Here is a 15,199-nt window from a genome sequence, read left to right on the forward strand (position 1 = left end):
ACAGGTGTGTATGTGCGCATGTGTCCCTGCGTGTGTGCGTGCGTTTAATCAAGTCCCCCTTGCTCTGGGGTTGCATCTGTCAGCCACTGCCACCGTTGTGATCGTTTGAACTCGCAGCCCTTTCTGAAAGAACCTTTCTCATTAGCAGCAGCTTATGTAATCAGTGTCCCACAGGTATCCAGCACTTTCCCCACCCCTGCTTGCCGCCTGCCTGCCTGCCTCCTGCAGGACCATATGGGAGCGCTGACCTGATGAGTAGGCAGCTGGAGGTGCTGAGGGTAATTAACACTGACCAAAGGACTGGCGGGCAGAGAGGGTGTGAGTGGGTCCTCAAAGACTGTGAAGGTCAGCTTTAAAAAAAGGACTGTGCAAGCTCTCTCACACAACCAATGCACCAGCACAATGCATCACCAGGTGTGTGCGCTGGTGACATCTCGTGATTAAAGAGCAGAGGTATAGAAGCAGCAGATAAAACTCAGCAGCACACTGGTAAAAACAAATGTTTGAAAAAGATAAAATCAGTGTTCCAGCACCTTATTGCTGTAAGGAAAGCCTCGAAAAATTTGTTGAGACGGTGACAATTCCCAGTACCCCTGCCTAGTGCTGTCACTTTGGTTTTATTACAGTGAAATCCACAGCGCCCTGGCTGGACAATGCATGAATGTTTAAATTGCTCTGCGTGTCCATTTGCATTACCGTCAAGTGGCACATCCAAAGCAGGGAAGGCAGAGAACTCGATGGACCCTCATTCACATTATAATTCATCAACATTCCTCTTGAGTGCTCTTGTACATCAGCCTGTACAGCACAGGTTTAGGCTCCCTTGTTTGTTTCACATCACGTTCTGGTGTGCAAATTAAAACAGAAATAGGAACATGTCTGCGCGACCTAGTGTAAGAATGCAGGCTCTGTAAGAGGTGTTTTGAATCCATTACCCTCTTTTATCTTACTCTAAAAACCTCATTTTGTTATATCAACTCATGTTCTTGCTCTAGCTGCAGAAATCTTTTACACACACACCCACACGCACACACACAGACGTGATTTTTTAGTGACACTGTTATTGATCGAGCCCAGAGCTTGCACAATATGTGACCTAAAAGTTTTCTGGCTGGTGCCATTAAGCCCCACGGAGAGGAGTGCGCTTGGTAATCGCAGTTCATTAAAGATGCACTGTGTGAGACAGACTGAGAACATGTCCTCCGCTGTGGGGGGCCCAGGAGACAAGGCCAGCACGCCTCTGCCCAAAGACGCGAACGGCACAGCACAGCATAGAGCAGACAAGATGGGCACAGGCTAAATATAACAGTCTCACTTTTATCACCTTCACCACGTACGGGCCAGCTCGTCTGCCCACATATAACAGTGGTTTTATAACTGCACATGCATTTCTTTAAACACAACATACTGTGGGTCAGTTGTTATGTACAGTTTTATTTACAACTGAAAAACTCAGCAATGAAATCAACTTATGCACATTTCGTTATCTGTTTGGTATAATGCATAAATTGTGTATGCTCTATTGATTGCCATATATACATTAATGGCTTGCTCCATCAACATGACAACACTGACATAATTCTAAGTGGTAGCACATTTTTTAAACTTTTACTATGTATAAACATATGTTCTGTTACACTGTACATGAATTAACAGTCCAGAAGGCAGATATTTAAATATCAATATTTACATTCATGCATCCATCATTTCTCTCATATAGGTACATGGTGGGGTTTACTGTTAGCTAATACCTGTGCATTTTTAAATGCAAGTATGTGTTTTTTTTTTAAAATCCCCCTCTATTTTCCACAGTTTAGCCAATATCTATACTTAACTGACAGCCACAGAGTACAGCCCACTCTCACTGAGTACACTCATCTGCATGCACGCTCACAGACAGACAGACACACACACTCATACACACGCACATGCATGCCCGCACAGACACACGCAGATTTAGTGTATTAAAGAAAAAAAAAGAAAAGAAAGCAGAGCAGCGTTGAGTGATGCTCCAGTTCAGCTCAGTTGTGTTTTTCCAGCGGGGATGAGAAGGATGCCTGTGACAGCACTGAGTCACACACATCCTTGATGAGGCCATCCTCTGTGCAACCTGATCTCTAGCTATTGGCTAAGTCTCCTGTCTCTCGCCAGTCACAAGGTCAGCTCTGGGCTCATGTCCCCTGTTTCTATAGTGATGGGCTAAGCCCTTCTTGACAGATAGAAAAATGAAGATTGTCACGTCCAGACAAAACACGCCGGAAGCCATCCAGCTGACCACGGGACATTGGACAACAAGATTTAACTGGACGACAGGGAGAGCAGGTTTAACTTGTAGAGGTGCTTGCACTGAGCGAACAAATCGGAAAGTCGGGACTGGCGTGTGATGCAGGACAGGAGTATTGTTCGGGTAACACACATTCACAAAGATCACATAGGACATAATGGAGGCCCCTGACTTTTTTAGCTGAAGTCTCAGGGAAACAGAAGAGGATATCAAACACCCAGAGACAAAACAACTGATACCAAAACTCTTTGCAGAGCAAGCGCGTTTTCTGCATCAGTGTCTCAACAAACCGACAGCCGGCTTAAAGCATTGGTGCATCACAAATGAATTATATGATCTATAAATTATTCACTTAGAAAACAGAGCTCTCAAGAAATAAGATGAATTCGTCAAGATGTTCAAGATTTGAAAAGATGTGAGTAACTTACAAGACCGTTGTTTTTCCCTTTTAAGTAGAAAAATAAATTCAAAGACAGACAAGTAAATAAATAGAGGAAATAAATACACGGATGACTGAAATATATATATATTACATTGAGCCTTCTGTAGCCTGTTTTGGCATGGCGAAATAACCAGAATGTCCCATGTTGATGTTTCTGCTCCTCCTTTGTTTATATGGATTTCTTTAAATTGCATAGTCAGAGGAATCCACATCTCAGAGCCAGGACCGGCAGCAACATCGTGTTTCTCACAAAGCATCTGTCTCAAAAATGGAGGGGAAAAAAATGGACAGTGCGAGGGTTGGAATATAAAAAAATGTTGCATTCTCTGTAAAAACTGCATGCATGTTATTTGTTGTGTGTGATGGGCTGTCTTGTCTGGCTGCCCGTGGGACTGCAGGGCTGCTGTATTGTCTGTTGTTCCATTGCAGATGTCAACAGTGCGTGAGGTCTGGATCTGCAGCAGACTGGCAGACAGTCCCTCTCCAGCCGGCAGCCAACCAGCCTGTCAGCAACACTTGCTGTTACTAAGAGCATAATGTTCAGCTTGCTGTGCCACTTTCGACACCGTGGGGGGTTGTGGATCTTTCTCTGTGTCCTTTCTGTCTTGATTTTTTTCCCCCCGTCGATCTTTTTAGCTTTTCTCGAGGTGAATGGTGTCTTCAGTCCGGGCAACGTGCCAGGCAAAGAGGGGAGTTTTACCAATCTGAAAACCTGGGGTGAAACCCACTCGCATTCATTCAAGGTGAGAGGGAACTGTTGTAGTCAGGATAAGGTGAGCGACAATGGTGATGTCACTTCATGTTTACCAGGACAGTCTATACCACAGTGTTGTTTGTACCCATGGCCTTCTTGTTACGGATGCTCATGGCATACTCCCCACGACTTGTCCCGTTCTCTTCTTTTCGGAGTGGTTTCCTGTGAATAGACATTTTTACAAAGTGAGGATGAATTCCTTGATCAAAAAAACAAAGCAAAATGGCACTACATTCATCCATAGCTAAAGGCCATGCCATTAAACAGAGTTTGTGGACTGCTGACCTACAGACTGATTTGATTTCTGAAGCTGCTCTGGGTGGATATGCTGCTCTCAGCAATCCCTTCTAATAAGCTCAGTGTTTAAAGGTCAATTTTGCAAGGAGACAGAAGGAAAAGATACATTGCAGCACATGGCATAAGGCAATTACCTACTATGACTGGGAGATGCAATCTTCTCTTCTAAGTAATGAGTATGTGTAGCTGTCAAAACAACTTGGGAATGACATCGATACACAACCTCCTGGGAAATTCCTTCTTAAAAACCAGTTGCGCTGTAATGCTCGATCTTTGCTCTAGTGCAAAAGAAAACAGCAGCACATGATCCCCTTGCTGCTACTGGTCTGTGAAGAGCAGGATCATTCAATATAGCTCTTTTCATGCGCTCCTTGATGCCTTTGTGGTTATTATATTTGTCCAGTGTACTGTGGCTTCCCCCTCAGCTGCCCTCCCCTGCCCGGGTTTATGTAACTCAGAGACAGATCTGAATACAGTTAGTACAGTCATTGTCCCACTCAACACTGTACAGTGCCTTCACTAGCACTGAGAACCCTTGAGCTACATCTAAGCTCAATATCTCCCCTCCTCTCCTCTCCTGGCCCCTGAAAGCCCGGGCTGGCCGGCACAACTTCAACAAACATTCAGTCCGGTCCAGCACAAATCTTTTTCCTTTCTCGGGCATCGTGCCGGGAAGGAATCGTGCAGACAGGGAGTCCTTGCAGGGTGAAATGAGCTCATACATGACATAATGCAATCCAATACAAAAGCTCTGCAAGAAGAAAGCACTCAGTGTGACTTGTGAGGATTAGCTTCTTGTTGAGAACTGAAGAGGGTACTTTTAAAAGGACTATGGAACATTTTAAAAACAACAATGTGTGAAAGTTGAACTCATGAATAATAAAACACACCGTTGCTTAAGACTGATGGCATTGTGTATTGGAAATTACGGAGATATGGTTTTAATGGTGTTATCATATCCAGAGACTTAAAACGCAACCAGTAATGAATCCAGACCTCTGACAAGATCTCATTAAAAAGTTAACATTACTTGGAGGTCTAATACACCTGATAGCATTTCTTTCCCTCCGTGCACAGGATTTTGCTGAATCATTATCACACCAAGTCTTTCAATATGCCTTAAGGATATTTTTCTGTAATACTAGCAATATTTATACGATTCTTTCTTGGTGAGGTGTCAGTATGAAAAATGATCTGCCAGGGTTTTTTTTTTTTTTTTTTTTGCACCACTCAATATTTATAATTCTTGTGCTGTCATCTCAGTCTGTCAGCTGTCTCTTTGGGATGCTCCCACGCACTTTGACCGATCACATTTTTGCCACACCTGTTAAACAACCGTCTTGCCGCTGTCAGATTTTGAAAAATGCTCCCGTCTCGGCTGTTTTTCAGCTGTCACTTCAGCGCAGAGCTTAACCTCGACCCATCTGCCTCCCGTGCTCGCCGGCATTAGCCATAAAATCCTGCTCGGCTTGACTCCGTCCAGTTTTTACACAAGTTACTCTGATCTGCAAAGTCAGTATCAGGATCTTTAAACATTTTAAAGGGTTTCCATTCAAAGAAACAAAAACTACAATAGGGTGTAAATATGAAAGTCTTTGAGAATCCCCCACCTCACATTTTTAACTACTCTAACAGGGTGGCTTTATCATACTGTGTCTCTTCCACTAGTTTAAAATTTGTGAGTTCACAACATGTATTTTATAGAGAACTTTTAATATAGTGCCATCATTGAGTCAGACTAACTTAGGTTCATTATTATGAGGGTGTGTGTGTTAATAAGAAGAAGGGAGGGAGATTTTACTGACTTTTAACGGAGCTTTTATACCTGAAAAGTGATTGGGAATTTCTGTGTAGATACTTTGGAGGGCCATGCAGAAGCTGATCAACATTATGTGCGAACATTATACTTTCCAGAAAAAAAACTTTTAAACAAAACACAACAGTATGACTAAGACTTCCTGTGGGACTCCAGTGTCACCTGGGAGGGGTCATTTGGGTGAACACAACTGGGACACATGCTGGCCATGTAGAGCAGATGCTGCTTGCTGTGTCCCTGTGAGACCAGGGGAAAGCCTGAGAAAAGAAACTGTCCAGCCCCGGGGTGGAAACACTCTGATGTGGGGAGGGGGCGGTGGTCCCCACTGCTGCAGGGAAGGGATTTGGGATATACCAGTTTTACAGGTCTGTATTAATCTATTAATCACTGCTGTCGCCTGAGGGAGAATGTACAAAAACAGCAACAGTTACTCACACAAAACAATATGCTAGACACAATTATATCTGTCCCACAGGGAGGATGGAGGAGGAATCTCCCAAAGTCCAGCCAACATAGACTCTATAACAACATTAGCCTCAAACATTTCTGGAGTCCAGTTACAGAAAACTATGATAAGAGTTAAACAGACCTGTGGGTGTTGGGACAAAGTAAGATTTTTCCCTTTGGTTCCTACAGCAACAGATGAAACTACATAAACAAAGGGTGATATGGATGTTGCTGTAAGACATGACAAAACAAAAAGATAAACCAGCTTTGACGACGGTGCAATAAAACAATGTCCACACTTATCCACGGACGTTGCCACATTTTTATGTAGGAATATCTGATGGTATTCCTATTCTTACTTCTGTAACAGACTGATAGTTTTATATCATACTTTTTTTTAATAAGTCAGTGACTGTGGCTGGGATGTCCACAGTATCATTTGGAAAAACACTGAACACAAATTTATGATGAACAGTTTTCATTCATTTCATTTACGTGAGTTTGTGTGCTTGTGCGTTTGTGCTCTTCCTGGAAGCTCTGTTCTTACCTGTTTAATATACGAGCCTGTTTCAGCTTAGACCTCAAACCTTTATGTGAAAGCAACTCCTCCTTCACGTTAAATATCGACAGTAGTAACGGGAACTGAGTCTCCAGCAGTGCCCTCCTTGGAGGAGGGCCATCGCGTGAGTAGCATGCTCATGTTTTAAAGTTTCACTATGACTTCATCCACCAGGATCGGACTCCAGAGGTGGAGACTGGACTGTGATGTTCTGAGAAACTACAGGGAAAATCTGAACCTTCTACACTCACATTGTAGCTTTTAGCTACATCAACACAATGTTCTCTCACCACCTGCCTTGCTTCGTCCTCTTCCCCAAAATGCAATTGAAGTTGAAAGGCTCCACACAGTGGAGGAGATCCAGAACGCATTGCAGATGCATATGTGCAAGTGGACGGAACAGGAGCCATTTAAAATTAGCACTGGAAGTAGTCCAGAGCAGAGATGGCTCTAAAGCGGACTGCTGCTATGATTTTAATCAGTGACGTGTTTTGCTTTTTATGGGTGGAATCACAGAGCTTTTTTAATGTCCCTCATTATATTTGGTGCAGCCAGTTAAATTTAAGATAAAAAGGAGTTTTATTCTAAGTCACAACTGAATTGTGTTGAAAACGGATGAAAAAGCAATTAACAGAAGTCTGGCATGTCTCGATGATTCCACATGAGATTTAGCAAGTAAGAGAACAAGACAGGATCTCTGTGCTGTTCGACACCGGTGAGCTACAGATTCCTGGAAGCCGCTTCGGCCCTGTTTATTTTTCTCAGGATGTAATCTCCGCACTGACTGACCATGTCGCTTTGGGCCACCACACAGGGCAGAGCACTGGGGCCTCAAGCCGACCTCTGCCCGGGCCTTCAATAATAGATGCCATGCTGTTGACACGTGGCAGGTGGCAACACAACACTTCACAGGTTAGATGAATATTTCATATCAAAGCTGTGCAATCACAGCGCACATTGCTGTTTGAAGTTTGGGGAATGCATGATGGTGAAATTAGGACATGCGTTGGGCTGTTTACAATTACTCCAGCCATCTGGAAATTAGAGTAACATGGTATGGTTCAAAGCAAACGCATTACAAAACAGACTGTAAAAGTCTGTCACCGGTTTTGATGGTGCCGGTTTAGCGATTTCGAAAATAAAACAAAGGGAGATTAATGATGTGTGAGCAAATATTGTAGCATTTTCCGTTTCGGTTTTTTGAGTATTTTGGATGTTCTGTGTTACCCTTGAAAAGGACCAGCTGGGATGCATTATCTGTCTTTGAACAAGCCTCCCTGAGCGGTAAGTGATTGGGAAAAGCATCTAGCTTCATTAGTCAGTTGGTCTGAGTTTTATTTGTTTTGGCGCCTTGGATGGCTGACAGCCTGGACTGCAGTATCATCTCTTTTGCTTTGGATGGTACAGCAACACTGAAAAGCAGCGTGTGCCTGAATCCTCCTCTCTGTGCTTGCACACCAGCCTCTCTGGTGCTGTGGACTCTGAATAGGATTGTGTGGAAGTGTTCTTTTTTTTCTCCTTTTCAGTCCCGCTTGCTTCTGACAGATGACTGGCAAGCAAAGATTACAAAAAATAACAAAAGGCCAGGAGGGCTGGGACCTGCAGTGCTCGCTCTTCCACTGTCTGTAATGCTTGGGCCTTGGCCCTCGTCCAGCTGATTTTCATTGGGAAAGCCCGGAGCACTGAGCTGGGAGGGCTATATATAACCGGGCTGTGTTTTTCTCACTGACAAACCCTTTTTCACACTGTTATTGACTGAGATGCTGAATTACTGCCTTCGCTCGCTTTGGTAGACAACACTTTATCTGTCCTTTTTGGCTGTGTTGTTTCCTCTCCTTTCCCCTCTGGAATGATGGATGATTAGAGAATCCAAGACAAATGCTAAAGCAGTCACATCTTTCCCTGGACCGCTCTGCTACTGGCTTTGACTAATGAATGTCTAATGAGCCTAGTCTGGACCTGTGTATATTCCCTTCTCATTCTGAGTAGAGGGCAGCTTGGCGTGGCACAAAGTCTGCAGTCTAGAGCCCACAGAGCTTCAGGACATGACCTGCTTGCATGTATAAAAGATGTGGCCTGCGACTGAATGACTGCGCAAATTAATTCATAAATAATGACTTGTGTTTGGGGCTAGAGCCCATATTGCAACAACACTTTCCTACCACTGCTGCATTAAAAAAGGTGCCCCTTGGCTACACAGGGGGCTGGAGAATTGCCATAATGAATTCCTGAGCCAACCGCCCATTAATTCCGCTGCCTGACTTTGCCTATTTGTTGTTTAAAGAAAGGCGAAATAGAGTTCTGCTGAAGAAAGCCATATCTGGCATGCAGGCTTAATATAGTCCCATAAATATAAGAAGGTAGGATACTAGATCTTTTTAAATACATATGCATAAAACATAGAAGTAGCTTCTTGATTTAATGCCTAATTCTGCACACATGGCATTCTCACGTGGTTAGTTGTGGACTGTGAAACACGCCAAGATGATGAATGAGTGCGTGTAAAGATATTGTGTGTTTGTGGATGGGTGCATGCAAGTATCCTTTACAAACCTGGCAAGATTCAGATGTGACTATTTTTGAAATATCTGTGAACATTAAGGGAACGTCGGAGTGCACGTGTGATACCGTGCTGCCTGAACGGCATCAAGAGAATTGGGTCTGGTTGTGCCGCAGAGTAAAACCTCACACAGACTTTTTTTTTCAAATAAGCCAAATGTGGAAAATGCTGCAACAGCAGTGTGTTGGGATTCCTTTGCTTGGCTCTTGCTTTCACATTTATGAATCCAGCTGCCATTCTAGGATGCTTCAGACTTTTATGGGAATCAAAATCAATAGAGCATTGTTATGTCATTTTGCACTTCAGCAAATTAATTCAGCATATAGGATATTTCTGCTTGACTCAATGTAGTGGATATTTACAACCCACCTAACCTCTGACCTCAGTATGACCTAGGGGGGCAATGGCATAACTCTAACAAAAAGGCAGGACACTTATTAGAGTACCCCACATGTCTATTTACCCGCCTGTCTCAATCTGTGACTGACTTCTACTTAAGTTAGTCCTCATTTTAAAATAATTTGGAAATATGCGAGGTTTTAATTACAATGTTAAACAAACAGAATTAAACATGTTAGGGTGGCTTCTTACCTCTTGATAGCTTTGTAGCAGATGATGATAGCTGAGAGGAGGAAGATAAGTGAGGCACAGCCCACTGTTCCGAGAACTACGATGTCCATCTCCATCCACCACGGCCTCCACAATTGCACCTTGGGCTTTTCCACTTAGAAACAGAGTGAAAGGGGCAGCAAGGAGAGAGAGGTGTAGATACAGAAGAAGACAATAAACACAATACATTAAAAAAGGTAAGCGCATTATGAAAAATGCATTAATTATATTTACACTTAAGCCACAATGCTGACTTGTGTTTTGCATTTTGATCCTTAGTAAGTGGCTTAACTTTTAAACAACACAATAGTGAAAGAGAAACAAGACGATTTCTCTCCTCTGCTCTTTTTGTGCTGGGATGCATTCGTGTCCTCACCCGTTCTTTAGGTCTTAGGTGCAACGTTCAAAGATATCCAACCCGACACCATGAATCATTTAAGGTCCTGTCAGCCTTCCCTACACCAGCACTCTTGTCCACACCAATTACTGTTGCAGGAACCTCCTGCTCTTTCCACATTAGAGTCGTGGAGTAAGATCACTCACCAGGAATGTTGTATAACATTGTGTGCATCAGCATCTTCGTATCTGTATTGCAGAACTTCTCTCGCCTCGTTTTGCAGCATCCTGTGCTCTCCCACCGTCTTTAAATCAGGTTTGTCATGAGCATATCTACCTATCATTCAAGGAGAAAATACCCTGTTTGCTACATAAAATAACAAGCTCCTCCTGCATGTAGAGGATTTTAGTTATGAATGAGACGAATGGGCTTACACCATAGCAACAAATACTCCTGAGTAATGCTGAAGACTATTTTTCCAACACAGCCCATTTCTACAGAGCAAATAAAAAGGTATGGCTCTCCCTGGTACAGCACACCACATCATAAGTCACTGTGAATTTAAAAGCCCCTCTCAGCCAAACTTCCATTTTAATCCTTCGTTTTGTCAACGGCTGTAGGATTTAATTCAGTCAGTGGTAAGGATCTACTTTATTGTGATAGAGCACAGTCCTATCAAGGGACCTCAGATACCATTTTTAGCACGCAGACACTTCTTTAACTGTGCCAATTTTTCCTCAGTTTTATTAGACTTTTATCTGATAGATGTGGTCCCGGCCATTGTCCCAGTTTTCATGTTAGCTGTGCATATTCATTGGATTTTAAAGACGACAGTTTAAAGCACATTTTCAGCTCAAAGTGCTCTGCAAATTGGGCTGCTGAATGAATATTTAGATAATTATGCATGAAAAATGTGATGACAAAAAAAAACTCCCTTTGAATCAAATATTAATAGTGTCTCCACCCACTGCAAACATATGTGTGCAAAGATAAAAAGAAATGAAGATTGATCCGCTTATCTTATTAACATGACATTTTGCTGTTTTTTTATTTGGTTGTTGTTGGAGGGATCAGATCTTGTGGAGGCAGCACTCAGAGGTCTGAGCTTGTATTGGCCGAAGGCCCACCTTCACTTGCAGTCAGATGGTTGTGGCAGGATTCATGCAGTGACCTTGACAACAATCACAGAAGAGTCTATAACTCTCGATTTGTAGGTAACTCACATGGTGAGTCAGGGGGAAAAGGAGGTCCATTTGCATTGACCAGACAGGAAAAGAACACATTGAAGCTGATTGATTAAAGTCCTTCCACTGCTTCGTGATTAAGTATCCCCCCTCCTTGTAATACGAAGGGCTCAGGATGAGTGATTCTAAAGAATCACAGTAATAGCTGCATCATCAGCAAAACACCTGTCCCATATTTCAGCACTGTTCATTATGGTGCCTGAGATGAAATACAAATCATATCAACTTTCAGCAAGCAGGCCTGTTAAATATGTTTGCCTTTTGCTCAATAGATTTAGCACCTCAGAGTGAGACGAAAGAGGAAGGTGAAGGGGAGCGCTGCCACAACAGGCGCTGGAGCGACACAGATATCCAAGCTTGTTGTGTATGAGCACTAACACGCACGCACACTTATTGCCGCCAGCTCGACTTCAAAACAAAGCTGGAACTACTGGGCTGGATCATTAGCCCCTTATCTCTAACAAATTATAGCTAATTTAATTAACTCATCTGTCTTTTAATCAGGGGTTCTCCAGGGGGAAACCCTACCACTGAACCACTGAGCTTGGCAGCCCAGCAGGCATAGATTTCACAGGCAGCCGGGTACTCCCCAGGGTCAGACCCAGTATATATTAGTCTTGTGTTCAGCTGTCAACATCCTGCTGGCTCTAACACACGCACAAACACAAGAGTGCAAAATTACACCCGTGCACGAGCACTCACACGTTAATCTCAACTGGTTGATGGTGCATTTTCCCCGTGTACATAAATGGAAACACTTCACGTCAAAACAGTTTCTTCAGACTAGCCACTTGCCCGACACCTGCGCCTGGCTAGGAACAAGATCCAACTGTGGGCTGAGAGCAAACAGACTGAGACGGACTTGAAGGGAGACAGCTGTGAAAGGTTGGAGGGTGAGCTGGAAGCCTTACCTGTGGTGCCCAGTAGCCGCGGGGGCGGCGGTGGAGGCGGCGGCGGTGGAAGTGGAGGGTATCTTCTACAGTGGCATGCCAGCTGGCACTGTTCACTAACTTTCTCCGCCACAGTCCGTGAGCATGACCTCTGGAGCTCTCCCTTATGGTGAGAGAAAAAAGAGACAGAGGGAGAGAAAGAGAGATTGAAAGGACTGAGGCTGTGTCCCTTAGTGCATTACTCAGAAGTACCATCAGCACAACACTGTGCAGCACAAATGGAGATGCTTGAATACTCAGCAGCCTCTTAGTTTGCAGCACTGTGGATATCCTCTCAGCATTCCTTTCATATCGCAGCTCCAGTGTTGTTGTCACTGGGGCTACTGTGTATGTAGTACATGTAAAATAGTATCACATATATGGCTGCAGCCCGCTCCCTGTAAGAAACCACCCACCAACAGAGTGGGCAGCAGGCTGCCCCGAGGAGTGTGCGTGGGTGGACTTGGAAACTCAAGCAGATCACATTACACATGAACCCTGGCAACACTGCGTGCGCGTGAACAACTGCTCACCACTATCTGTAGGCAGCAGCATGGGGCAGAGGTTAGAATACTCATCACTAACATATGCCTGCTGCAGGGATCCTGGTGGGATAACTGAATGTTGTTATCATATAAACACAGTTGGTTACTCCGTGTTCCCACAACAAAAAAGCAGAGTGCCTCTGTGTGTACCTGGGCATAGCTGCATTTCTTATGACCTCCTGCAAACTCACTACACACACCTGCCTGCCAGCATTCCCTCAACACAGGTGTGCTCTGGAGCGGTGATCCCACCAAGTGTAAGCTGGTATTATATGGCAATGCATCTTAAAGAGCACACAAGTTACTTGGAAAAGGTTATTAGCTCCACAGCTCTTATCCATAGTCCATCAGTAAATGAAACTCAAGTTACATCAGTGTAACCTCTTCTCATGCGTAAATTGTCAAGTGGCGCGCCTGAACGTGATCCTTACCTGGCACGAGAGTAACAACAGTGAGAGAAGGCAATGACCGAAGAAAAAAGGCCAAAAACTTAAAGTAAATGGCATTAGATCTTGGCACAGCATTCCTCTTGCGCTGTTCTCGAAGATACTAGGCAGCGTTTCCAACAAATGAATGCAGTATACATAGGCTTGAACTGTTTGGGAAATAACCATCCACCCTATCCAGTTCAGCGGCGATATCTGTGACAGGCGTCTCCAGAAATAGTTTATGCCACAATCATTTTCCTCTTGAAATCCCGTTGTCGATAGCATAGGACAGGCGAGCCGGTGGAATGAGTGGCAAATCTCGATAATTCACATCTCGAAAGTAGTTTTTTGCTTTCTGGCACTCAGATAGCGACCTGAATCACGCCGCTACTCCGTGCAATGTGAGGGCGGTAGATGCCCGTACCTTACATCCCTCCTCGGCTGCAAGCATGAGCGCAAATGGACCACTCAAGCCATCGAAGTTGAAGGAAAAAACGAACCGAGAGAGATCCTCGGGAATATCGAGTAGTAGGATTCCTTGCAATGGCATCACACATCCCCTCTCAACTTATCTAAGCTGAGCACTGTATGGGCGAGTCCGGAGGGCAGAGCCGAGGGTTAAAGTGATGCATCCTCCTCTGTGCCAAAATACGGCGGGCTGTTTTATACGGGAGCATCACCACCGCGCACTTGATGCAGCGCTCACATCAGCTCATCCTGACAACGTGTGCTCAAACAAATTCGCCTTCCGCTTCTTAAAAAGTCCCCCCAAAAATCAAAGAGGGAAGGGCATGTGGTTGTGAAGGCGTCGGTAATGTCAGCTGGGCTTTGTTTGTTTTGCTTTGTTTGCTTGTTTATGTCTGTGTTTGATTTTTTTCCTTTTTTTTTTTTTTTAATAATAATAATAATGGCCCAGGCAGAAAGTATAGCCCACAATGCGTGGAGGCGAGTCTGTAAAGATGACGCGTACTAGAGCAAATTAAAGTCAAGTGGAAAGCTAGGGAGAGAGAGTGCAAGACGCCTACCGACTGAAAACACTGCCATGCCCGTGTTTGATGTGCTGTGTGCCTGCGAGAACACTCTCTGGTCCAGTGTCCCAAAGTAGGCTGAGATAAACAATACTGATGTAACCTGGCATTTACTGCTAATGCTCGACAACCCGGTCAATTATAACAGTTTCAAAAATACGAATGGGCTTATTGTAAAACATTAGTTTCTTCTTGTTATTATTGCTGTCATCACAACACCTTTGACCCACACTGATGTCGTTTATAAGAAGTGATGCTGCGGGGCAGAGTGCAGAGAATCAGACTATGCAGTGGGTAGTTTTTAAGAGCTCAGTTGCATAATATTGTTGGTGGTCTTCACTAGGGACAGTTATGAAATTACCTCAGAGCCCTCAGTCGGTACTAGAAAGCCAACGTGACATTCACTTGTTGTAACAGCTGATTGACAGGTAAGGAATAAAATCCAGAGTGTTCTTGGTGTCACTAGGGAGCCAGAGCTAATACATTTTTTAACCACATTAAATGATTTATTGATCAGCTGGTTCTCTAGTGCTGATGCATTACCTACTTGATCAGAGTTTCAGAGCTGGAAGATGATGTAATGACTGTAGCCTGGTCAAACCTCTCACCCCTCAGGATTTTCAGCTGTTTAAAGGAGGTCTGTCTCACATTTTAAAGACCTCATTATGTGACAAACCATTTTGTAGTACTTGAATAATCCCCACACATCTTCTTGCAATCTCAAGAGATCTTTGCAACTCTTTAAAAATCACCTCTGAAGCCCCTGTCTTGCTAAGAGCTCGCTAAGAACATGTTTGAACCTGATGTGTCAATTTTGCAGGACACTTTCTTTGCTCGTGCAGTGCACAAACCTGCCTCCCAGCCTGTGTGTGATTTTCATAGCTAATTCATGTTTCATAAATCTCCAATCTACCGTGGCG

The 15,199-nt window shown here is 43.9% G+C and overlaps 1 protein-coding gene across 1 annotated transcript; it reads right to left on the minus strand.

Annotated features, from left to right (window-relative positions):
• Window positions 1-1,464: 1,464 nt before the first annotated feature.
• prima1 (proline rich membrane anchor 1) lies at window positions 1,465-14,202 on the minus strand. Its single transcript, XM_080871781.1, has 4 exons — window positions 13,255-14,202; window positions 12,261-12,402; window positions 9,751-9,883; window positions 1,465-3,642 (listed from the first exon to the last, which is right to left on the minus strand). Exons 1-4 carry the CDS (start codon window positions 13,534-13,536, stop codon window positions 3,543-3,545), a joined length of 657 nt encoding a protein of 218 aa, XP_080727907.1. The 5' UTR covers window positions 13,537-14,202; the 3' UTR covers window positions 1,465-3,542.
• Window positions 14,203-15,199: the final 997 nt, after the last annotated feature.

This window comes from Rhamphochromis sp. 'chilingali', assembly GCF_963969265.1.
Source record: "Rhamphochromis sp. 'chilingali' genome assembly, chromosome: 21".
In the NCBI taxonomy this organism is placed as follows: Eukaryota; Metazoa; Chordata; class Actinopteri; order Cichliformes; family Cichlidae; genus Rhamphochromis; species Rhamphochromis sp. 'chilingali'.